Source organism: Schistocerca cancellata, chromosome 8 (assembly GCF_023864275.1).
Source record: "Schistocerca cancellata isolate TAMUIC-IGC-003103 chromosome 8, iqSchCanc2.1, whole genome shotgun sequence".
Lineage (NCBI taxonomy): Eukaryota > Metazoa > Arthropoda > Insecta > Orthoptera > Acrididae > Schistocerca > Schistocerca cancellata.
Genome location: NC_064633.1, coordinates 377,033,145 through 377,059,953, shown reverse-complemented (window position 1 = coordinate 377,059,953; position 26,809 = coordinate 377,033,145). Strand labels below are relative to the sequence as shown.

At 42.3% G+C, this 26,809-nt stretch overlaps 1 protein-coding gene across 1 annotated transcript in view; it reads left to right on the top strand.

Moving 5' to 3' along the window:
* The window catches only part of LOC126095258 (ufm1-specific protease 2), an 81,175-nt gene that overhangs the window by 33,041 nt on the left and 21,325 nt on the right, over positions 1 to 26,809 (top strand). The window contains exons 4-5 of the mRNA XM_049910014.1: positions 23,266 to 23,454; positions 23,526 to 23,619. Coding sequence (XP_049765971.1) covers positions 23,266 to 23,454; positions 23,526 to 23,619 — 283 coding nt within the window. The remainder of the gene's footprint in view (positions 1 to 23,265; positions 23,455 to 23,525; positions 23,620 to 26,809) is intronic.

The window sequence follows — 26,809 nt, the reverse complement described above, 5'->3', positions numbered from 1 at the left end:
GTCATTTCACACGAAGGACATTCCTGTACCAACCAAATGTGAAAAGAGAGTGTCCACAGTATAGTACTGGATGATCTGAGATTATATTTATATAAAATAGCTGATGCAATAGACATATTAGAAGAAAGAACACAGTACTTCTTATGTGGAAAAATTATCTGAAAGGAGCTTTGCAAGATGAGTACTGCACTTGTAAAATGGTGCCTGAAAGAAAATGAGATACTTAGTGTTTCAGTAATTTTTTGACCGTTGATAAGGAGTCCAGTTGATTCCATGTTGCAGTTTATTACTATGGATAAGACAATGGCCTGCAATTTCATGTCTGAAATGAAAAAGGAATCAAGGCTGTGGTTGGAGCCTAGTGGCTCCACACCGGAATAAGCAAAATCAGTTTCTTCTGCCAAAATGGCTAAGAGCAGTGTTTCCTAGAATGAAAAAGGCAGTTATCTTATTGACTGCTTTTCAAACAGTAAGAAAAACCTGTAGATATTATGCAAGCCTCCTGGATTAACAGACTGAAAAAATTTACAGGCAGACATCCGGGTTGCATGATGTAAAGAAAAATCGTATTTAATTAGGATAATTCAGCTGCCCTCAAATATGTTTCAGTGCTGAGATAATTCATCAGATTTGACATTCTGTGGTGCTACCTATTCCTACATGTGAAGAAATTAATGGTTAGAAAGCACATTAAGTATGATGAAGAGGCTACAGCCCCTGTAGGTATAAATGGCTATTTAGAATTGACTTAAAAGAGCATTTCATTGTAAATTAAGTGCATTTAGCTGAAAACTTTTTCCTTTGTCCTTGTGCACCACTTACATTCATTGCACAGTATCCCACTTATCTTGTGAATGGATATACTGTTGGTAGGTATCAACACCCCATCTCTCAAGACGCCTTGTATGATGAGTCCTCCACATTGTAGATTTATTCTGGGTGGTTCAGTCTTTAGTAACAGAAAGCATGCTGAGCATCAGAATGTGTTTTTAATATTTAAATGATGAGAGGGAAGCTTTGAGAAAGTTTCCTCTTTCTATATTCAAAATGGTTTACAGGACACAGCAGGTACATTAAAATCTGTCAAGCATTTGTGCAATGGGGTACTATTGGTTGAAACCTCTATTTCTTAACAAGCAACAAACCTGCAGAACGCAAAAAGCCTCTAGGCATGTTCCACTGAAATTGAGCTACACACCACCTTGTGCTACAGCAAAGACTTTGTGTCGCGCAGGGATCTTATGGTCATTCACAAAGCTGAGTGTGCCCAAGAAGGCATTGTTGATGTGCAGTATGTCATGAAACGGGTGATTGGCAATCTGTTCAAATGTGACTCATTAATCCTCACTTTCAATAGCTTGAAACTGCCAGTGTGTCAAGGCAGGTTCTCCTTGCTTAAATGTGTGGTCTCATGTCTTCAACCCAGTGCGCTGTTTTAAATACCAGTGCTTTGGGCACATTACTCTTGAATGTAAGGCAGAAGCCACTTGTGGCAAATATGGTAAGGCCACCCACGACAAAGCCATTCATTCATCTCCTTTGAAGTGTGTGAATTGCTCTGCAGATTTTCCTGTCTGGAGTACAGACTGCAGCATATATCTTGAAGAATGGAAAATACAAGACCTTAAAACTATGGAACACATCCCATTTGGTAAGGCCAAAAAGATGTATGGCCATGCTGCCCCCCACTTCACTACTTTCTTTGCTTCAGCTCTTAAAAAACCTATTCAGAAAATCAGTGCTGCTACACAGAGGTTGCTAGTATCATCACTAGTACCTGTATTTGTCAGTGCATTTGTGCTATTGCAGTTATTTTGAACCCCCCTTCCCAGAGCATCAGAAAAGACTGGTCGCCAACGCTGCGGAGCTCTCTGCCCCTCCAGAGGTTCAGTCTGGTCCACCCTCCAGTTCTGATACTACCACTTCCACAATTGCAGCTCTAAAGCCCCCCAGGCCGAAAAATCAAAATCAAAAGATTCACGACTGACAGAGATTGGAAGTGAACAGTTAGATGATGTCAATGTCCTTCTGTGTGGTATCTCTCATGATTTATCTGCTGAACCGATGGACCTTGATGTTGGCCTGGGGTACTCATTATGCTTCAAGAGAATTGTGGGCTCCCCTCCCTGCCAGAGAAACTGGATGAAAGTGTAAACCCCTTGATAAATGGCTCCCATACTTCAGTGAAACATTAATGGGTTCAGGGCACATGTGAAGGAACTGAAACTCCTAGAACTTCCTTTGACTTCAATGCCCATCATGTATTGTGATGTGTGTCTCTACTTGCCCTCGGGGTTGGGTTTTGAGAACCACATGACCTCTCAAGAGCTGTGCATCCTCAACGCAGGCACTCCCACTCGTTCCTGTGCTGCTACTGAGTCATTCTCAGCCGTCAACCTTTTTCTGCTCTCCAGCCCTTGCAGTCTCTGTTTAGTGGGAAGGCATTGATGACCTTCATTGAATGATTGTGTTCCATTATCACATTCACTTACTGGCTGGAGCTGTCCCTAGTTGGACAGTCACAATGTATGATCAGCAGAACCAACTGGACACTGTTCAGCCAGCTGACTATGTTTGAATGCCATGACAGTGCCCAGGAATTGGTGGACCACATCAGCTGAGTGATCCACCTTGCCACTGACTTCTCCATCCCGAACTCCTTAGGTCATCTTAGGAGGCAACCTGTACCTTGGAAGACTGATTTAGTGTCGTTCAGTAATCTGGGTCAGGAGTACGGCTCTGCCACGGCTTAAGTGCTGCCCAATAGCAGAAAACCTTGCAGTCTATCGATTAGCAAGGGCAAGGGCTCAATACATCATCAAAGAGTGCAAGAGAATGTCGTGACAGGCATTCGTGGACGCTCTGAACTGCTCCACTAATTCTACAAAAGTATTGGAAGCCACAAGGAGAATGACAGGTAAAGGCAGTTGGATATGTGCGGTAAAGTCATTGAAACAGTGATGTCTCCAAACGACACCTGGAGACTTTGTACAGGCAATGGCAGAGCATTCTGCACAGACTACTGCCACTACAAAGCATTCTGTACAGACTACCAGGCTACCAAGGAGAGGCCCGAGTTGGACTTCCAGTCCACCCATTTGGAGTCCTACAACTGCCCGTTCTCCGTGTGGGAGCTGTATTTTGTACTGTTTGACACTCATGGTGCCCGGTCACAACAAAATCCAGTGCAGCAAGCTGCAGCACTTGCAAACAATGTCAGAGGAAGTCCTCTTGCAATGTTTTAATTTGATGTGGCTGTCAAGCCACTTTCTCGACTTGGGATGAGGGGCAATTTTGATATGCCTCCTCAAATGAGGAAGCACTAAACATGTCCCATTAGTTAATGAAGCATCGCATTAATGAGCCATGTAGGAAAGACCCCAGAGCGCATGGTCAGCATTGTCTGGTTTGGATATTAGAGATCAGACAGCTTGTTAGCTGCTCTCAGTGCAGATTCAGGACATGTCAACCAAATGTCGACAACCTAACTCTGCTAGAGGTGGAAATCTAGCAGGCTTTCTTAAGCAAACAGCATTGTGGAGGTATTTTTTGACATTAGTAAGATGTATGACTCTGTGTGGAGGCACAATATTCTCCGTCAGGTATACCAATCTGGCTTTCATGGTCACCTCACCATATTCATTTAGTCCTTCCTCTCAAGATGCCTTTTTAGGTGATGTGCTGTCAGATGGTTTTGTGCAGGAGAATTGTGTTATGTAGGGTAGTGTTTCAAGTATCATCCTCTTTGACAGTACAAGATTCACAGCACAGAGTCCTATCAAGTGCTCCTTATTTGTGGGCGATTTTGTGTTGTTCTGCTTCTCCTCCAGTTGCAACATACAGTGAATAGATAGGAGGTGTTGGGTGAAAAGACTGGTTTTACATTTTCTGCAGAAAAGTAAATGTGTGTGTGTGTGTGTGTGTGTGTGTGTGTGTGTGAGAGAGAGAGAGAGAGAGAGAGAGAGAGAGAGAGAGAGAGATTGATTTTAATCATTCTCACTGTCTTTTTACATTATCTGAATTGCGTATGTGGGATACCATCCTCCCTTTAAAAGAATCTGAGGTTTCTGGGCCTCATTTTTTACTTCAAACTGTTGAGATAGTTACACCTAAAGGACTTGAAGGCAGTGACCCAGTAGGCACTGAATATCTTGCAAGTGCCTTAGCCACAAGTCTCAGGGAGCAGACAGGGCACATCTGCTCCAGGTTTATACGGCCTCCATGCCATCACAGCTAGATTATGGCTGCACAATGTATGGGTCAGTGAGACCTTCTTACCTGAAGATCACTGACATTGTACGCCATGAGGGTGTCAGGTTGCCCAGGGGCACTTAAAGGACCAGTCCCATATCTAGTCCCTTTGCTGAGACTAGTGAACTGCCACTTACCATCCAGTACCAACTCCTCATTGTGTGTCAGGCATGTAAGTTCCTCACCATTCCCAATTCATCAGCTTACTGTATCGTTGCTCTGTCCACTGTGGAATGTCTCTTTACCATTTGTCGAAGGGTAACGAGATCGTTTGGGATCTACACAAAGTGTCTGCTGGAGTCCCTTGATGTAGATCACATGGAACCCCAAATCCAGGGTTTTAACCACATGCCACACTGGTTACCACACAGGGCCAAAATAATATTAGTTTTAGTGCAGTACAGGAGAGGTTTCATACCTGCATATGTTTTAATAAATTCTTTTATAATATTTTAACTGAAAATCACAACACTGTAGCTATATTTAGGATAGGTCTTAACAGGAGGTTATTCTGTTATTTTTTTGCCTGCACTGGAGCAGATGAGACGTGTTTCAAGTGCTAAATTCCTTGTCCATTCGGATTCCTTGAGTGTCCTTCAGTTTCTGCAACACTTGTACCCAGCAATAAAGCAGTCCAGAATATCCGTGACACCCTCTTACAACTATAGAGGATGGGGAAGGGAAGAAGATTTCTTTCTGCTGGATGCCAGGGCACGTGGGTATTGCGAGAAATCAAAGGGTGCTTGTAGCAGCCAAGGAAGCATGTCAATATCCTCAAGTAGTTCAGTGTGCCATTCCCCTGCAAGCTAGCACCTCACTGTTGATATACAGAGTGGTGCCTAAAAGGGAAGAACTGTGGCTGGGAGTGACAGACAATAACTATATCTGGTGAAGTGCAGAATCTGACCATAGCATACTTCCTTCCAGCCATGAAGGCAGGATGAGGTTCTTTCCACTCATCTTTGTATAGTGCTCAGCCCTTTGGTGCATGGCTTCTTCCTCTGGCAAGAGGACTCTTAAATGTGTGGTGCATGTGGCATTCGAGGCCTGTTCAAAAAATTCCTGAACGTAAGTAATTTCTCGCCAGTTGTGTGTCGGAGCAAAGTGTGGTTGGCATCCCTGCACATGCCTGTGTTTAATGTATAACTACCAGAAATTTCATTGTTGTACATCTGTTAGTTACAGTGTTAAATTGAGTAGAATGTTGTGTCGCACAGTTTGCAAATTTCGAGACGACACAGTTAGAGGAGGAACACGTCTGCATTAAATTTTGCGGGAAACTCAAGAAAACCTTTACAGAGACAAGCCAAATGATGCAGGGAGGCTACAGTGATGAGTGCTGAAGCCACACTCAATATTATGAATGGTTTACATGGTTTAAAAATGGCCTGATGAAAATTAAAGAAGACCCTTATCAGGATGCCCTTCAATGTCTACCTGTGACGCTCATGTCAGGGACATCAACAAAATTATGCATGCCAATTGAAGACTGACTGTCCAAGAGATCGCAGAAGAATGTAACATTTCAGAAGGAAATTGCCTGAAATGTGGTGGGACAATTCATGGCTCCTGCATGACAATAACACACCCACACATTCATCCTCGTTACTGCATGACTATTGCACATAAAATGAAATCACTGTGTTGCCTCTCCCTCTGTACTCTCCAGACCTGGCCCCTGTGGACTTTTTTTCATTTGCAAAGTTTCACCTTGAAAGAACGAAGATTTGCAGACACAGATGAGATAAAAGAAAATTCGCAAACGGCGCTTTGCATAATCCAGCAAGAGGCATACCAAGACTGCTTCCGGAAGTGGAAGTGGCATTGGCAGTGATGTATAAGTTATGGAGGGGAATATTTCATAGGAGTCCATGCACAATAAGTAAATGATAAGCATAGAAAAATTTTGTGGACAAAGTTCCAAAATTGTTTGAACAGACCTCGTACAGGCTGATATCTGCCACATTTTTCTACACTTTTATTTTTGGACCAGAGAGCACCGGCAGATTTGCCAACAGATCTGCTCTCTATTATAAGTGACAGTAGTTGGAATGTGATTAGAGTTTTAAAGTGTGTTATGTCCAACTTGTTTCTTAAAATTTTATGGAGAGGTTTTAGTTTGTTAACAGGGTGTCCTGCTCATCCATGTGTTTTTTAAGTGTTCAGCACAATCACTTTCCCTGTGCTGCTATTTTAGCTCTCTTCTTGTATTTCTTGTTTTAGTTTCAGTTTTAGCATCTTTAAAGGAATTTACCGACTGGCTCACTCATGTTTTTTTGTAATCGACCAGCCAGTCATATTTCCCTGTGCAGTTATTTTTTTTTAACTCCTCTTTCATTTTACCAGCTTTAATCCCAGGCATAGGTCCTTTCTTTGTTGAATTACGGTATGTGAGATAGAGTGATTGTGTGGGTCAATGCGTGTGAGTGATTGTGTGGGTCAATGCGTGTGAGTGAGTGAGTGTCATTTTGTGGGTTTACTCCTCGCTGTGTGACAATATTTTTAGCCGTTTTCTCCACATTCATTTTTTTATCATCTGTAAGGGCGCTGATAACCTAGCTCTTGAGTGCCCATAAACAGGGGTAGACAACTGGGAGATCCAGGAAAAACATGGGAATTTTTTCATTTGGGAGAAAACTGGGAAAAACCTGGGAATTTTTTAGAATTCTGGGAAATTTCATTGTTTTAGTTTTCATTTAAATTTTTGTAATGTTGACTAGTAAAAACTGATACTCTAACAAAGGATATTACTGTACCTTGCTACTGCAGAATAATGCTGCAGCAATAAAACATGAACAAGAGGAAAAAACAAAAATAAAACGGAAGTGCGCCATATACAACAACAATACTCAGTGCTCATACAAGCGCCTGCCAACAGCAAAGTGTGTCAAAGGATTTAGGAAGACTATGCAATGCTTCATAACAACAAATCGCTTCCGATGCACTTGACGCCACAGCTGTTGACATTAGATTCTTCTTAGCAGTTACGAGTGGGCTCATGTGCATGCACAGTAGTCGTTTATGAGTAGTACCTTCTCCCGCTTCTGGCTACATATATGTGGCTGTTGGCTGCGTAAGCAGTAACAGCAAGCAGCCAGATGCTACTGGGAAAAAATTTTACTGGCGTGCCCAAGCTGCCAGATTCATGCATGTGCAGCAGGCCCGTGTCCAGGAAGGATGTCATATGATTTTGAAACGCATCCCCGTTGGCTTTTGAACACATTGTAGGCTGATTTCTGAATGAATCATAAGTTCATTTTTGAATGCGTGCATAGTTTACATGATGTCTCTGTCAGGGGAATCCTCGTCGCATCTAGAAATAAACTTCCCTGCAGATAAAAGGGGACAGGGCTATACGAACTGACCGGAGTAAAGCCGAAGGGATGAATGCTAATCGCTGTCTGTGGAAATAAATGAAAAACAGGAATAACAGGTAAGAAAGATTACATAGTCATTACATAGACATCTTCTTGATGTATCCAAGAAAATGAAATTTTAACAGAAAAGTTTTGGCCAGATCGCTACACTAGTAAGGCCAGTTGTGCAGTCCCCAGCTAGCAGCCGCTTAAGTTCTATTCTTGAAGTTGCGCGGAAAATGCGTTGTACAATGTAACTTAACAATGGCAGGAATAGTTACAGAATTAGTGATGACAAGATTGTTTGTTAGAACAAGGAAGGAGAAGAAACAGGGACATCACACAAATTATGGAATAATATGATGATTCCAAATTTGTATAAAAATTTCATACTGCTACTTTTTGGTCTCGTGCTTGAGAAACTGGAGCCTATGAATGAAATGTGAAAGTATTTCCAAACATAAAGCTTTTTGATTATAGTAGGCCTAATAGGCATTTGATATTGGTACTTCGTTAATTATACACTCCTGGAAATTGAAATAAGAACACCGTGAATTCATTGTCCCAGGAAGGGGAAACTTTATTGACACATTCCTGGGGTCAGATACATCACATGATCACACTGACAGAACCACAGGCACATAGACACAGGCAACAGAGCATGCACAGCACAATGTCGGCACTAGTACAGTGTATATCCACCTTTCGCAGCAATGCAGGCTGCTATTCTCCCATGGAGACGATTGTAGAGATGCTGGATGTAGTCCTGTGGAACGGCTTGCCATGCCATTTCCACCTGGCGCCTCAGTTGGACCAGCATTCGTGCTGGACGTGCAGACCGCGTGAGACGACGCTTCATCCAGTCCCAAACATGCTCAATGGGGGACAGATCCGGAGATCTTGCTGGCCAGGGTAGTTGACTTACACCTTCTAGAGCACGTTGGGTGGCACGGGATACATGCGGACGTGCATTGTCCTGTTGGAACAGCAAGTTCCCTTGCCGGTCTAGGAATGGTAGAACGATGGGTTCGATGACGGTTTGGATGTACCGTGCACTATTCAGTGTCCCCTCGACGATCACCAGTGGTGTACGGCCAGTGTAGGAGATCGCTCCCCACACCATGATGCCGGGTGTTGGCCCTGTGTGCCTCGGTCGTATGCAGTCCTGACTGTGGCGCTCACCTGCACGGCGCCAAACACGCATACGACCATCATTGGCACCAAGGCAGAAGCGACTCTCATCGCTGAAGACGACACGTCTCCATTCGTCCCTCCATTCACGCCTGTCGCGACACCACTGGAGGCGGGCTGCACGATGTTGGGGCGTGAGCGGAAGACGGCCTAACGGTGTGCGGGACCGTAGCCCAGCTTCATGGAGACGGTTGCGAATGGTCCTCGCCGGTACCCCAGGAGCAACAGTGTCCCTAATTTGCTGGGAAGTGGCGGTGAGGTCCCCTACGGCACTGCGTAGGATCCTACGGTCTTGGCGTGCATCCGTGCGTCGCTGCGGTCCGGTCCCAGGTCGACGGGCACTGGCCGACCACTGGCGACAACATCGATGTACTGTGGAGACCTCACACCCCACGTGTTGAGCAATTCGGCGGTACGTCCACCCGGCCTCCCGCATGCCCACTATACGCCCTCGCTCAAAGTCCGTCAACTGCACATACGGTTCACGTCAACGCTGTCGCGGCATGCTACCAGTGTTAAAGACTGCGATGGAGCTCCGTATGCCACGGCAAACTGGCTGACACTGACGGCGGCGGTGCACAAATGCTGCGCAGCTAGCGCCATTCGACGGCCAACACCGCGGTTCCTGGTTTGTCCGCTGTGCCGTGCGTGTGATCATTGCTTGTACAGCCCTCTCGCAGTGTCCGGAGCAAGTATGGTGGGTCTGACACACCGGTGTCAATGTGTTTTTTTTCCATTTCCAGGAGTGTATTTTGTCATGTTATAAAAATGACCATTTGTGCCAAAATAGTCTTGTTCACTTGGTGTGTGTTACAATTACTGCAATATTGGAATGCCTATTTCGTTTTATTTAGCAGACTGTTAGAAAGTAGACGTAATCAGGTCGTGAAACCACACCAGTCTTGGGTACTATTTGTATTAACACCTTTTCCAGCATCGGACAACGATATTTCGATTTTTCGTATAGCAAAACTTTTGACGAACTTTGACGAGCTAATAGATTCTTTCACAGAAACGAACACGCCATGTAAAGCTGTAGCAAGGTTAGAGAGAAAAAAAATGCTAGGAGCTAAGGATTTAAGAAATGTGTACTGTCTTGCTTGTCTCTTGTCTGTACTGGTATTATGTATCCTATATTTAATTTTATGTCAACAAAGAGCAAGTTATTAGCTAATAGGCAAAATTTTCTGAGGAGTTCTTGTTCTCCCAATTACAAATAATAACATCTAGTATTAACTGGGAGCAGGAGAGGCACCACAGGACATTTTAATTTCCACTGTCCTGAATATAGTTTGATGGCATCCATTAGAAATTATACATTTTTCAATTCTACAGAGCGAAATACAGTGACTTGCGATAGAAGAATGCTGTGTGAAGAGGCGTGGCACTGCATTTTGACACACTTAAGACCAAATAACATATCTTACATTTCCTCAAACACATATGTTTTATGTATCAGACTCTTCAGAAATATGTGCGCTACAAAATGAACATATTTTTGAAAATTCGATTCTTTAACATTATTGACGTCTTGTCAAAAATGCTCGGGGGGGATGAGGGGGCGGGGGGGGGGGGGGGGGGGGTTGCCAGTATCTTGTATTGCCCCAGTTCGGAAATATCGTAGAGAAAACAAAAGGGATTCCTATGGCTGGGAGCTATCAAGTGAATTAAAATACATTCACATAATTACAGAAGGCTAAAACATGTTATTAGTTTCAGGTTTTATTTTATTTCCACCTTTCTGACAATCAAGCATTAATCACCTTGCAGAATAATGAAGTTATTTTTCTCGGTTTGCTACAGAAATTTCGCTTTTATTAATCGTGTCCTCTGAGGCAGTCAAGGTATTTGAAAGGAAGTGTTTAATTCCACATTATTGGCTAGTTTCAACTGTTCTCTTGCATTTCAAGTGCACGTTTTCATCTTCTAGCACATATGGCATTATGCCATTATAAAGAGATCATACAGTACTGGTACTCCAAGGAAATTTACATCGCGAAAACCACACTGAAAAGCTTAATATCAGGTCAAGGCGTACTTCAGTGGGAATCTGGACATAACGAATGTGCACTTCAAGTATGCACTTCAAATGTATCCTCTGATGTCTTGTTTCTTTTAAGACATAATGTTAGATCTTTTAATGTTTAACATGTATGATCATATGGACTTCCTCCATCATCCTAGCTGCGCAAGCAGGGTGGCATCTGTTATCTGGCGCTCTCTGGCAGTTGCTGAAATGAACCTATTTTTAACAGGCCAAAGGAAAATATTGCGAATTGTGGTTTGAAAAGCGTTACTTTCAAAGTAAATTTCCTTTTACGCAAGTTGAACTGTGCGCGAGAATGTACGATGAATTTCTTAAATCACAGACTATGTATGTTAATTGAAACCATTAACTTTCCCTGTTTGTGTGTTCTCGCTACTTAACGGTGATGTTGCTATTGGCTGACTACATCACGTGTTCTGATGATCTGATATCCACTGTCATCGGCTGGCGAGATCACGTGACATGAGCTATGACTGGCTTACAAAAGCTCATCGCAGTCTCGATTTGATGGAATTCGAATTTATACTTTCGTATATGAAAGTATGCAGTGTACATGTTGCTGCACATCAAAGATCTTTCCAAAACGTGTTTTTTTCCCCCTGAGTTTCTTTTTCTAAAGTGCCAGTAAATTCTACACCCATGTATAAAACCATAAACCGTTCACGGATTTTGATAAGTTTTACAGTTCTGAGGGAAAATATACTGTCACTTAACATGGAAAAAGTGTGCTTTCACCCAGGAGAAGGTGTATTTTTAACCGGGAAATCCAGGAATTTTTTTTCCTTATCCATCTGCGTACACAGCCTGATAAACTTCAGATACACACAACACCAATACATGACATATTTACTTACATTTCAACTTAAGTTAAAACTAATGTACCATCAGCTAGAATTCGAATGTATAATTTCTGAATAATCCGAATTAATAAAATCTTCACAAGATCCCAGCCATGCTTCTCACTTTTAAGTTCATGTACATCTACTTCACTATCACATAGTCATCTCTATAGAAGATTAATAATGCAGATAAATGGCTTCTTTGTCACTGTCTCTGTCAAACAGAAAATAAATGTCTAATGTATGGCCAAAGAGTAACATCCATGAAAAGTTTCTGTTGACAGAAGATAGTCCTAAAATGGAAAATCCAGGATGGAATGTAACAATATTATGAAAAAGATAAGTTTCTGCTCACCATCTAACAGATATGCTGAGTCACAGATTGTGGTCTGCAGTGTCATCTAGCAGGTCTAGATGACACCACATACCACAAGATTGACACCAATCCTACCAAGAGGGTCAAAAGGAAAACTTGGGCACTTCTCAAAGATTCCGGCTTCCCTAAAGAGGTCACAAAAAGGTTACAACCCAGGGCCCCTGTTCCTCCGAGGCTGTACACCTTACCGAAAGTCAACATTATATGTGAAAGCTTAGCTTCTCTTGCAGCTTATTAACCATAGAGACCAATATTAAATGTGAAAGCTTTTTTTTTTTCTTGTAGCGGCACTATGTATGTTAATTGAAACCATTAACTTTCCCTGTTTGTGTGTTCTCTCTACTTAACAGTGATGTTGCTATTGGCTGACGACATCACGTGTTCTGTTGCTCTGAATATTCAGTCATCGGCTGACGAGATCACGTGACATGAGCTGTGACTGAGCTATGAGCTGCTCAGCCCTCACATGGGGACATGTCCACACCATATTCGTAACTCTTTGGATTTCTTGGGACACATCAACCACCTCACAATTAAGGAATATGACATACTTGTGAACTTCGACGTGGTTTCCCTGTTTACTAGGGAATCTCTGGAACTCATCGGCCAGAAATTTGATGAGAAAACCACCAATCTTTTCAGACATGTTCTAACATCAACATATTTTCTATTTGATGGTGACTACTACGAGCAAACCGAAGTGTTGCTATTGGGAGTCCTCTCTCTCTCGTCGTCGCTAACATGTACATGGAACATTTCAAGGAAGAAGCCTTGGAGTTGGTGCATTTAAACCCTACCTGTTTCTTCAGATGTGTGGATGACATGTTTGTTATTTGGCCACATGGAAGAGACAAGATGATGGAATTTCTTGCACATCTCAACTCAAGACATGAGAATATCAAGTTCACTATAGAGCTAGAATCGGATGGAATGCTCCCCTTCTTGGATGATCTCGTCAAAAGATGAGATGATGGCAGGTTGGGGCAGAGCGTGTATAGGAAGAAAACTCACACTGACTTGTCAGCAATATTGGTGCCGTAACTTACATGCGGATAGCTGCCACCACCCTGCTTAGAAGACTGGTGTGCTAAAACTCTTGTACACAGAGCTCATGCCCTCTCTAACGAGGGCAGTCACCAACAAGAATTGGCCCATCTGAAGTCTGTGTTTCTGAAGAACGGGTACAAGGAAAGGAAAATCCGGAATGCTCTACGTCTGACACTTGCAACACAAATGGTGAAAACTAATTAAGAACCTGAGGAAAACATGGCCATGCCATTCATTCCATTTTGTGGAGCCTTATTGGGATGTGTTGGACGCATTTTACGCAAATCTCAAGTAAGTACCATCTTCTGCCCTCCAGCTAAAACCAGAGCACTTCTTGGCAGTTCCTTGGTTTACGGAATTCAGGGGTTTACAAAATACCATGTCAATGCGGTAAGGAGTACGGAGGCCAGACAATTCGCATCATTGAAGATCGATGCTGTGAACACCAACAGTACACAAGTTTGCAACAGCCTAATAAGTCTGCAATCGCCGAGCATTGCCTGTCAGAACTTCGTGGCATGGATCATGACAAGACCAAGATCCTAACACAGTCTTCGAGATATTGGGACTGTGTCATCAAAGAAGCTATAGAGATCAGAGTAAGAAAACCTGAACTAAATCGTGACAGCAGCTATTCCCTTAACCAAGCCTGGGAACCAGCCATTACCTGGATTAAGGAGAAGACAGAAATATCCCAGAATGTACTGACTTCGAGGGCAGGGGGAGGAAACTCCAAAATGCCACCAGCAAACCTCCCTGTGCATGGACCTACCAGGGAACATCCAGACGCTGGACCACAAGCCAGTTGTCAAACCCCAGCACGGACGGCCGAGAGAGCACCTGCGGCGCAGACTGCGGAGGGAGCGGGAGGGGGAATCTGATATATTCCTCATGCCTGCTGTCCCTTGGCAGTACATCAGCACACCTGATGATGGCAACAGGGTGGATTGCCGAAATATTGTGTCCTTTATAGACTCACACCAGGCTGTTAACCCAAGATTTATTTCATCATGAAATACACCTGGAGAAATTGAAGAATCACATCACATACCTCTACGGCGAGGAGATGCACCACAGTATGTAAAGATATGAGAAATTGTGTCAAGTATGAAAAGATATGAGAAATTGTGTCAGCAAAGAAGTCGACTACTGAGCTCGTTTGCTTTCCTTATGAGGTGGCAAGGAGAATGTGTGGTACCAAATTTTGCTAAGGTAAAGCACAACATTGACTCAGCAACAGCCCAAAAAATCAAGAAACATGCCAGCCTAGCTTTGGTACGAAGGATAGTTCACTACACTCGGTGGTGTCTGGACACCACCAATAAAGAACTCCTCCAGCTACATCTACAACTCGCCAACCAGTTCAATTCCTGCATCTGGGATTGGGTTGATGGTGTCACATGGGCCACAGCCGACTGTACTCAAAAGAAGTCCACCCAACGACAGACATCCAAGTTTGAATGTACATCAGAGAAAAGGCCCTCTGAAGGTAGGGGGAAGACCATTATCAATCTCACAAACATAGAACTGGATAATGACATGATGTCGGTTCTCAAGAAAGGATTGAACTTTGCTCTGACACCTAAAGATGCAAGCATCGCCGACATCATTAGTATAGTTGAACAGACAGCGGCTCAACTCTTACCAGAAGCAGCAGAAGAGGTGCATTGCGAAACCTGCAGGGCCATAACTAGAACTAGACCTATGAAAACGAATATTTCCAAAAAAGAGAGGGCGCACATCCAGAAGCTAAGAGAAGATCCATACATAGTGGTCTTATCGGCAGACACAGATAACGCTATGGTAATCTTGTCCCACTGGCATTACACCATGAAGATGTGGGACCTGCTAGATGACACCACATACCACAAGATTGATACTGATCCTACCAAGAGGGTTGAAAGGGAAACTTCGGCGCTTCTCAAAGATTCTGGCTTCCCTGAAGAGGTCACAAAGAAGTTACGACCCAGGGCCCCTCTTCCTCCGAGGCTGTACAGCTTACCAAAAGCTATAGAGATCAGAGTAAGAAAACCTGAACTAAATCGTGACAGCGGCTATTCCCTTAACCGAGCCTGGGAACCAGCCATTACCCAGATTAAGGAGAACACAGAAATATCCCAGAATGTACTGACTTCCGAGGGCAGGGGAAGGAGCCTCCAAATTTCCGCCGGTGGGAGTGTACAAAGGACACAATATTTCGGCAATCGACCTTGTTGCCATCATCAGGTGTGCTGATGTACCACCAAGGGACGGCAGGCGTGAGTTATATATCAGATTCCCCCTCCCGCTCCCTCCTCCGTCTGCGCCGCGGGTGCTCTCTTGGCTGTCCGGCCAGAGTTCGACGACAGGCTTGTGGCCCAGCGTCTGGGTGTTCCCTCGTAGGTCTGCGCCCAGGGAGATTTGCCGGCGGTGATTCGGAGGTTCCTCCCCGTGCCTTCGAAGTCAGCACATTCTGGGATATTTCTGTCTTCTCCTTAATCCGGGTAATGGCTTGTTCCCAGGCTTGGTTAAAGGAATAGCTGCTGTCACGATTTAGTTCAGGTTTTCGTACTCTGATCTCTATAGCTTGTTTGATGATACAGTCCCAATATCTCGAAGTCTGTGTTAGGACCTTGGTTTTGTCATGATCCATGCCGTGAAGTTCTGACAGGCAATGCTCAGTGATTGCAGACTTATTAGGCTGTTGCAATCTCGTGTGCTGTTGGTGTTCATGGCATCGGTCTTCAATGGTGCAAATTGTCTGACCTATGTATTCCTTACCACATTGGCATGGTATTTTGTAAACCCCTGATTTACATAAACCAAGGCCGTCCTTAACACTGCCAAGAAGTGCTCTGGTTTTAGTTGGAGGGCAGAAGACGGTTTTTACTTGATATTTGCGTAAAATGTATCCAACTTTTCCTTATAAGGCCCCACAAAACGGAATGAATGGCATGGCCATGTTTTCCTCAGGTTCTTCATTAGTTTTTGCTGGTTGTGTTGCGAGTGTCGGAATTAGAGCATTCCGGATTTACCTTTCCTTATAACCGTTCCTCAGAAACACAGACTTCAGATGGGCCAATTCTTGTTGGAGACTCCTTGTTAGAGAGGGTGTGAGCTCTGTGTACACGAGTTTTTAGCGTGTCGTTCTTCTGAGTAGGGTGGTGGCAGCTATCTGCATTTAGGTATATGTTTGTGTGAGTTTTCTTTCTATACACGCTGTGCCCCAACCAGCCATCACCTCATCTTTTGACGAAAACATCCAAGAAGGGGAGCATCCCAACCGATTCTACCTTCATGGTGAACTTGATATTCTCATGTCTTGAGCTGAGATGTGCGAGAAATTCTGCCAGCTTGTCTCTTCCATGTGGCCAAATGACAAACGTGTTGTCCAGGTATCTGGAGAAACAGGTAGGTTTTAGATGCGCCGACTCCAAGGCTTCTTCCTTGAAAAACCCGAGATTTATTTCATCATAAATGAAATTGACTGGACTTTTCTATTTAAAAAAAGTCACAATGAAGCACAAAATTTCACCATGTGGATCATTCTCTGACTGCAGCAAGTTGATATTGATGATTGCAATTAAAATCATTCCCCACATGAATCTGTAGTTTATTTTCTCCTTGGTTGTACTGCTGCTTAAGTCGCTGGATCTGCATGATATATTGGCAGTATGTTTTAGCTCTGTTCTCAGTTACATAAAAATAAGGAAATAACGAGGAAGAAAAAATTCAAGAGAAAGCACGAGTGTGAAGGCAAAACTTTCAGAACAGTTTTAGAGAAAGCAGCAAATACACACACAAGGTGATAAGGACAGCCATTCACTTTGTGTTTTTGCTGCTACTGTTTCCCAATTGTTTTTGTCACTGTGTCAGTACTGCCTTATCCTTGCATGCAATACATGTTTCTATTTTCTGTGATGATGTTATAAAATATTGTAGTGGATGAAAACATAATAAAAAAAGATGTAAAGATGTATCGATACATACTTTGTTGCCTTAGTGATAAGTGTCCAATGGTCGGTCACATAAAAAATAAATATATATTGTACTGGTTTCAGGATTTCATTTAACTTCGGACCATGTGCAGAGATAAATAAAACACACACACACACACACACACACACACACACACACACACACACACACACACACGTAAGTACGTTCTAGTGCCATAGTGTAACATGCAAGTCATGGTCTCAGTTGAAGAAGGAGAAAGAGAGACAGTGCAAGATTGCCTGAGGTATGACTATTCTTGATTGCTCAAGGAACAGTGAAGATGGAAATCTAATAACTACTCAGGTCTGACATATAACTAGTCATTCTTGCCATGCCCTGATACATACGGAATCTGTGGTATAATAAATTGGATCATTTCTGCTATATCCTCAAGTAACTGGATATCGGCACGCGTGGCAGAACCCAGGAGACAAATGGGTGAAACTGCAAGGTGGAACACAACACCAAGTGGTAGCTGAGCTAAACATGGCTGACTGGCAGTGGACCAGACACAGCAAGGATAAGCCCAAAGCAATCTAAGCAGTGAGATACAAAGTTAAAACCTTCACTACAACAGGCCAAGAGCAAAGGGGATTCAGTTTGAATCGTAAGCAGAGAGACAGAACAAGTGCTGATTGAGGTTGTTGTCAAATAATATACATCTATATCTTTACTCTGCAAATCACTGTGAAAACTGCGTGCCAGAGGTTATGTCCCATTGTACCAGTTTTTAGGGTTTTTTTCCATTCCATTCACATATGGAGCACAGGAAGAATGGTTATTTAAATCCTCCATGTGTGCTGCAATTAATCTAATTTTGTCCTCATGATTCCTACAGGAGTGATATGTAGGGGTTTGTAGTATATTCCTAGAATCATCAGTTAAAGCCAGTTCTTGAAACTTTGTAAGTAGGCTTTCTCAGAATAATTCATCTATATTCAAGAGTTTGACTTTTCAGTTTCTTCAGGATCTCTGTGACACTCTCCCAAGAATCAAACAAACATGTGACCATTCATGCCATTTATGCTGCCCTTCTCTGTATACATTCAGTATCCCCCATTAGTGCTATTTGGTACGGGTTCACTCACTTGAGCAATATTCTAGAATGGATTGCACGAGTGATTTGTAAGCAACCTCCTTTGTAGACTGATTGCATTTTCTCAATAGTCTACAAATAAACTGAAGTCTACTGCCTGCTTTACCCGTGACTGAAGCTATGTGTTCATTCAATTTCATATCCTTAAAAGTGTTAAGCCCCTGTATTTGAATGCGTTAACCAATTTCAACTGTGACTCATTGATATCATAGTCATAGAATATTAGTTTTCTTGTTTTGTGTTGTTAACAGTTTCATATTTCTGAAAATTTTGAAGCAAGTTGCCAATCTTTGCATCAGTTTGGAACCTTGTCAAGTTTTGACTGACTACTTATGCAACTTTCTTCAGGCAATAATTCAGTATACGAGGTGTGGCTAGAAAAAAACCGGACTAGTACTGGTGAAACAATAAAACGAATGCAATAAGGCTGAAAGTCGCGTGGCCTGTCACGTGACTCTCGCTCCGCCTACTGCTCAAGTTTCATCTGCCTCCTGCACTCAGTCTGCCCGTGGCGTCTGTTTTAAGTAGTTGACGTTTTGTCTGTGTGTCGGAAACTGTTGAGTGTACAGAAAGAACAGCGTGTTAACATCAAATTTTGTTTCAAACTAGGAAAATCTGCAAGTGAAACGTTTGTAATGTTACAACAAGTGTACGGCGATGATTGTTTATCGCGAACACAAGTGTTTGAGTGGTTTAAACGATTTAAAGATGGCCGCGAAGACACCAGTTATGACACTCGCACTGGCAGACCATTGTCAGCAAAAACTGATGCAAACATTGAAAAAATCGGTAAACTTGTTCGACAAGATCGCCGTTTAACAATCAGAGCAGTGTCTGAGTTAACAGGAGTTGACAAGGATCTTGTCGAACAAGTTTACCGATTTTTTCAATGTTTGCATCAGTTTTTGTTGACAATGGTCTGCCAGTGCGAGTGTCATCACTGGTGTCTTCGCGGCCATCTTTAAATCGTTTAAACCACTCAAACACTTGTGTTCGCAATAAACAATCATCGCCGTACACTTGTTGTAACATTACAAACGTTTCACTTGCAGATTTTCCTAGTTTGAAACAAAATTTGATGTTAACACGCTGTTCTTTCTGTACACTCAACATTTTCCGACGCACAGACAAAACGTCAACTACTTAAAACAGACGCCACGGGCAGACTGAGTGCAGGAGGCAGATGAAACTCGAGCAGTAGGCGGAGCGAGAGTCACGTGACAGGCCACGCGACTTTCAGCCTTATTGCATTCGTTTTATTGTTTCACCAGTACTAGTCCGGTTTTTTTCTAGCCACACCTCGTATGTAATTGCATCATCTCAAAAAGTCTGACATTACTTTGAATATTGTCCTCAAAGTTATTAATAAACAACGTGAACAGCAAGGGTCCAACACACTACCCTGGGGCACACCCGAATTTACTTCTACTTCTGTAGATGACTCCATCCATGATAACATGCTGCCTCCTCCCTACAAAAAAATATTCTGAATCCAATCACACATTTCGCTCGGTATCCCATATGATCATACTTTTGATAATAAGTATAAGTGTGGTACAGAGCCACATGCTTTTCAGAAATCAAATAATACCACATCTACTTGACTTCCTTGATCCAAAGCTTTCAGTGTTTCATGTGAAAAGGTAGTTTTGTGAATCATTTCTACTTCCCATCTTGGGACCTGTGGTAGATTATAATTAACAAAGAGGCTAAATGAGCCACAGGTTCAGTGTAGAATCTGATAGGGATTCCATCAGACCTTGGAGCTTTGTTCAATTTTAATAACCTCAGCTGTTTATCTCTGTGCCTTGGACATAAACACTTATTTCACTCATCTTTTCAGTGGTACAAGGATTAAATTGGGCCATCTCTCCTGGGTTTTCCATTGTAAAAGGAGTCCATAGTACAGTGGTGGCAGTAATCAGCAATATCAGTCACGAGTGCAGAACTGACAGACACCTGGTAACCCCCCCCCCCTTTCCACCATGAACCATGAACCTTGCCATTACTGAAGAGGTGTGCATGCCTCAGCAATATAGATAGCCATGCCATACGTGCAACCACAGTGGAATGATATTTGTTGAGAGGTCGTGCAAAGTGTGGTTCCTGAAGAGAGGCAGCAGCCTTTTCAGTAGTTGCAGGGGCAATGTTCTGGATGATTGACTGATCTGGCCTTGTAACATCAACCAAAATGGCCTTGCTGTGCTGTGCTTGGTACTGTGAATGGCTGAAAGCAAAGGGAAACTACAGCCATAACTTTTGCCAAGGGCAAGCAGATCTACTGTATAGTTAAATGGTGATGGCAACCTCATGGGTAAAATATTCCAGAGGTAAAACAATCCTCTATTTGGATCTCTGTGTTGAGACCACTCAGGAGGACGTTATCATCAGGAGAAACAAAACTGGCATTCTGTGGATTGGAGCATGGAATGTTAGATCCCTTAATCAGGTAGGTAGGTTAGAAAATTTGACAAGGAAATTGATAGGTTAAAGTTAGATATCTTGGTAATTAGTAAAGTTTGGTGGGAGGAGGAAGAGGACTTCTGGTCAGATGAGTACAGGGTTATAAATACAAAATCAAAGAAGGGTAATGCAGGAGGAGTAGGTTTAGTAATGAATAAAAAATAGGAATGCAGGTAAGCTACTATGAGAGGCATAGTGAATGTATTGTTATAGCCAAGATAGATATGAATCCCACACCCACCACAGTAGTACAAGTTTGTATGCCAACGAGCTCCACCGAGGAAGAGATTGAAGAAATATGTGAAGAGGTAAAAGAAATTATTCAGGTAGTTAAGGAAGGCAAAAATTTAAGTGATGAGGGACTGGATTTAGTAGTAGGAGAAGCAAGACAAGGAAAAATAGTAGGTGATTCTGGATTGGGGGAAAGGAATGAAAGGGGAAGCAACCTGGTAGAATTCTGCACAGAGCGTAATTTAATCATTGCGAACACTTGATTTAGGAATGGTTTAGGAATCATGAAAGAAGGTTGTACTCATGGGAGAGACCCTGAAAGGTTTGCGATTGATTATGTAATGGTAAGAGAGAGATTTTGGAACCAGATTTTAAATTGTAACACATTTCCAGGGGCAGACGCGGACTTTGATCACAATGTATTGATAACAAACTCTACATTAAATCTGAAGAAACTACAAAAAAGTGAGAAAACAAAATGATGGCACCAGGATAAGTTGAAAGAACCAAAAGTTGTTGACAGCTTCAGAGGCGGCATTAGGCAATGATTGATGAGAACATGGAAATGAATGCAGTGAAAGACAAATGGGTAGCTTTGAGAGGTGAGATAGTGAAGGCAGCAGAGGATCAAATAGGTAAAAAGACAAGGCCTAGCAGAAATCCTTGGATGACACAGGAGATATTGAATTTAATTGATGAAAGGAGAAAATATAAAAACTAAGCTGGCAAAAGGGTCTACAAATGTTTTAAAAAATGAGTGATAGGAAGTAGAAAAACGCTAAGCAGGAATGGCAAGAGGAAAAATGAAAGGATTTAGAAACATACATCACTAGGAGAAAGACAGATACTGCCTACAGGAAAATTAAAGAGGCCTTTGGAGAAAAGAGAAACAGCTGCATGAATATCAAGAGCTTAGATGAAAAACCAGTCCCAAGCAAAAAAGGGAAAGCTGAAAGGTGGAAGGAATGTCTGGAGTGTACAATGGAAGTCATACAGCCAACCAGTTTCACATCAAAAATTTATTCAAACTTTTACCTAGATTTCAACAGGTATAAATCTGTCTTCATCAGAAGAAGTAATAACACCTAAATGTAGGATACATTACAACCAGTAAATGGACATCATATGTGCAGCAAAAAGAAACATCAAAATTACATGTAATGGAAATATAAAATAAATGTTACATATTGCGTAAAAAGAGAAATGAAGTCATAAAGCTTAAACAACAGTAAAATGAGCCATATAAATGCTATGGCATAGCCATAAGGCTTAGTCAACAGTAAAATAAACCATGTAAAATCAAAGGCAGACATGTATCATACACACACACACACACACACACACACACACACACACACACACACACACACACACACACACACAACTAACTAGTTGTCTCTCTGAGGTGCGGGATTGGAATGACTCCTTACCCTCTCCCTTAAAACCCACATCCTTTCGTCTTTCCCTCTCCTTCCCTCTTTCCTGACGAAGCAACCATTTGTTGCGAAAGCTTGAATTTTGTGTGTATGTTTGTGTTTGTTTGTGTGTCTATCGACCTGCCAGCGCTTTTGTTTGGTAAGAAACATTCCACGTGGAAAAAATATATCTAAAAAGAAAGATGATGAGACTTACCAAACAAAAGCGTTGGCAGGTCGACAGACACACAAACAAACACAAACATACACACAAAATTCTAGCTTTTGCAACCAATGGCTGCTTCATCAGGAAAGAGGGAAGGAGAGGGAAAGACGAAAGGATGTGGGTTTTAAGGGAGAGGGTAAGGAGTCATTCCAATCCCGGGAGTGGAAAGACTTACCTTAGGGGGGAAAAAAGGACAGGTATACACTCGCACACACACACATATCCATCCGCACATACACAGACGCAAGCAGATATGTGTGTGTGTGTGTGTGCGAGTGTATACATGTCCTTTTTCCCCCCTAAGGTAAGTCTTTCCGCTCCTGGGATTGGAATGACTCCTTACCCTCTCCCTTAAAACCCACATCCTTTCATCTTTCCCTCTCCTTCCCTCTTTCCTGAAGAAGCAACCGTTGGTTGCGAAAGCTTGAAATTTTGTATGTGTGTTTGTGTGTTTTTTATTGTGCCTATCTACCAGCGCTTTCCCGTTTGGTATATATATATATATATCTCCTGATAGCAGATTATGAAGGTATCAGTGAATCCAAACCAGGCAAATAGTTTTAGACTTTTACTGAACTGAAAGGGAATCGTGTATATTGCGCTCAGATGTATGCTGAAGAGGAATCCATATGAGTTCATATGGCTGTGCCTTCTCACCTTCACATGAAAAGTGCCTTCACATGTCTTACTGTTCATTGCAGTGCTTTTTCTGCAAATCGATCATTATTATCTTACGTTTTGCCTTTCAGGTCTCATCGGATATGTTGGCTTTCAGCCACTCAAAGGCAAGATTTTATCTGTCAGGAGATCAGGTTATTACTGGTACAACTGAGTTGACAAGCAGTTCAACAGTTGAGGATCTTCAGCATATATATTCAGCAAATAGTGAAACAATAACTGCTAAAGGAGCAAAGCACAGTAACATCAAGAAATGGCCTGTAAGTTCAGTTTTTGCTCTGTCCATTTGGTGCCTGTAAGAGAAGATACATTGTTATTTAAAACTTTTCAGGAAACAGTAACGCTGGAAATGTTGAAGCGCCCCATGGCAGAGGTAAAACCAGAAACCCAAGTCCGTGCTGCTCCCATTATACAGTATGTAAAAAGTAAGTTTGAGAGATATATTATCAAAATACTTAACATGGTAAAACAGTTTTCTTACACCAGTTTCTCCCACAGACTACTTATTTATCAAATAATAAATTACAGTATTGTAAAAACAATGAAGCAAGTTATCTGCACCAAGTATACAACATGGAGTAGTAGCGATTGCGAGATTTTATTATGTGGCTCTATGGGCTTAATCTTCCTTGAGCAAGAAGTCACTTCTTTTATTGGAACCAGTAGGAACATACACTATGTGATCAAAAATATCCAGACATCTGGCTGAAAATAACTTAAAAGTTCATGGCGCCCTCTATCGGTAATGCTGGAATTCAATATGGTGTTGGCCTGCCCTTAGCCTTGATGACGGCTTCCACTCTTGCAGGCATACATTCAATCAGGTGCTGGAAGGTTTTTTGGGGAATGGCAGCCCATTTTTCACGGAGTGCTGCACTGAGGATAGGTATCGATGTCGGTTGGTGAGGCCTGGCACGAAGTCGGCATTCCAAAACATCCCAAAGGTGTTCTATAGGATTCAGGTCAGGACTCTGTGCAAGCCAGTCCATTACAGGAATGTTATCATCGTGTAACCAATCCATTACAGGCTGTGCTTTATGAACAGGTGCTCGATCGTGTTGAAAGATGCAATCACCACCCCCAAATTGCTCTTCAACAGTGGGAAGCAAGAATGTGCTTAAAACATCAATGTAGGCCTGTGCTGTGATAGTGTCATGCAATACAACAAGTAGTGCAAGCCCCCTCCATGAAAAACATGACCACACCATAACACCACCGTCTCCGAATTTACACGCTGGCAGATGACATTCACCGGACATCGGATCGCCACATTGTGTACCATGATTCAGCACTCCACACAACATTTTTCCACTGTTCAGTTGTCCACTGTTTACACTCCTTAGAGCGAGCAAGGGGTCATTTGGCATTTACCGACATGACGTGTGGCTCATGAGTAGCCGCTCGACCATGAAATCAAAGTTTTCTCACCTCCTGCCTAACTGTCATAGTACTTGCAGTGGATACTGATGCAGTTTGGAATTCCTGTGTGATGGTCTGGATAGATATCTGCTTGTTACACATTACGACCCCTCTTCAACTGTCGGCGGTCTCTGTCAGTCAAAAGACAAGGTCGGCCTTTACGCTTTTGTGCTGTACGTGTCCCTTCACATTTCTACTTCACTATCACATCAGAAACAGTGGACCTAGGGATGTTTAGGAGTGTGTAAATCTCACGTACATATACGTGACACCCAAATACCTGACCACATTCAAAGTCCATGAGTTCCACGGAGCTCCCTATTCCACGGAGCACTCCATTCTGCTCTCTCATGATGTCTAATGACTACTGAGGTCACTGATATGAAGTACCTGGCAGTAGGTGGCAGCATAATGCACCTAATATGAAAAATACATGTTTTTGAGGGTGTCCGGATACTTTTTATAACATAGTGTACTTATTTTCATTAATGGTAAAAGTGTATATCAGTGGATTGTAATGAATAATATCGGTGACCATTGTAAGATTATTTATTCAAACTTTTAATTATTCTTTTAACCAAGATATCACTTCACAGAATACATGATTTTCTTGATAATAAAGCAGTCTTGACTCAGCAACAGATTGTTACAAATCGGAACACCCTTTAAGACAACACTACATTAATTTAAATATTGAGTGTATTTGTTATTTGTGTGTTGTTTATCTTATTCCTAAATTGTTTGATTGTGTTCCTAAATTGTTTAATTGTGCATTGATGCCAAAACAAATCACCTCTGCCTTAGATGTAATGGGAAGGAAATTCTTATGTGCATTGCTCCACCTGGAAAATTTTTGAATTACAATTGGAATCTTTTTGGTTCCATTGTCACATTCCATTAAAACCATCTGAAAATTGAGGTTATTACTGGGTATTTTAGCTGAATGTCTTTGGCTATGGATGGGGAGCTGGCTCTTCGCACAGCCCCAGGAGACCAGGATTTGTCATCAGGATTGTCTTCTCTTGGAAAGACTGGCTTCCTCATGCCTCAGAGATCTTCCTACACTACAAAGATAAAGGTATGAAAGAAGTAACTAAGGATAGCAAGATATCCTAAGTTACTTAGTTCACTCATTGGCACTTTCAGATAAAGAAAGGAAAGAGAATGACAGGTCACTGCAGGAGACACTTTACCTGGCCCCACAGCCAGGGATTATTTGGCAGGGATTGACCTTACCAGTAGCTCAGCTACCACCAACATAGCACCCAGCCTCATTGGAATGCATAAATTTCCCTGCCCTCATGGACAGTGCTTCACTAAGGCAGTGTCCCTGGAGATGTAGCTGGAATGTGCCGGTCCTAAATCAAGTAGAACAACGCAGAAATCATAGCACTGTTGATTGTAAAGAATGTTATGAAATTTCTTTAAGGACAATGACACCACTGCAACCCAAACATTGTCAGCAGCATTGTGATGCACTGGTTTTACAGTTAGCCGCTTGTTATATTCGACAGACTTACGGAGGTTACTTCAATTCCAGGGATAGAATTGTTGTAATACCTTACAAAGAACTTCCTTGAGAGCTGCACCTCTGTCACGCATGTGCCAGTACACACTTCAAGCTTCTTCATATAACATAAAGAAACAAGTAAAACAAAATGTAGTACAACTGGGTCCATTAAATTTTCAGACATAAATATATGTATATATTGCCAGCAGCTCTCTCTCCCCAACTCTTTCCCCTTGTGTAGGGGTTGGCAGCCCATGTGGTGGGTACCATGCCGAACTTAGCTGGTAGCCCTCATCTTTGGTGACAATATTGTCATGGAGCCTTATTTCAGTAGTTTTGTAACCCTTTAGAGTGAACACACATACTCAAACAGCATGTGCCTGCATGGCCGGCCTAAAGGGGTCACCTCACATTGGCACAGATGGCGCAGAAAGTGCTGTGCCATGTGCAAAACAGCCTTATTTATGCCAGCACGCCGGGTCATTGGCCAGACTAAAGTTTATGTAATGGTTGTATGCTGACCTGTTAAGACTGTACTTTAATGTAGTCCATGTTAAGAGTTATTGTACCGATTCCTACTTCATCCATTTTCTTGGTGTATCCCTTCATGCAAAAGTGGAGTAAACTTTAGTTGGTGTAATTCTGATATTGTTTTTCTACAATGTTACAACATTTTTGATAATGAG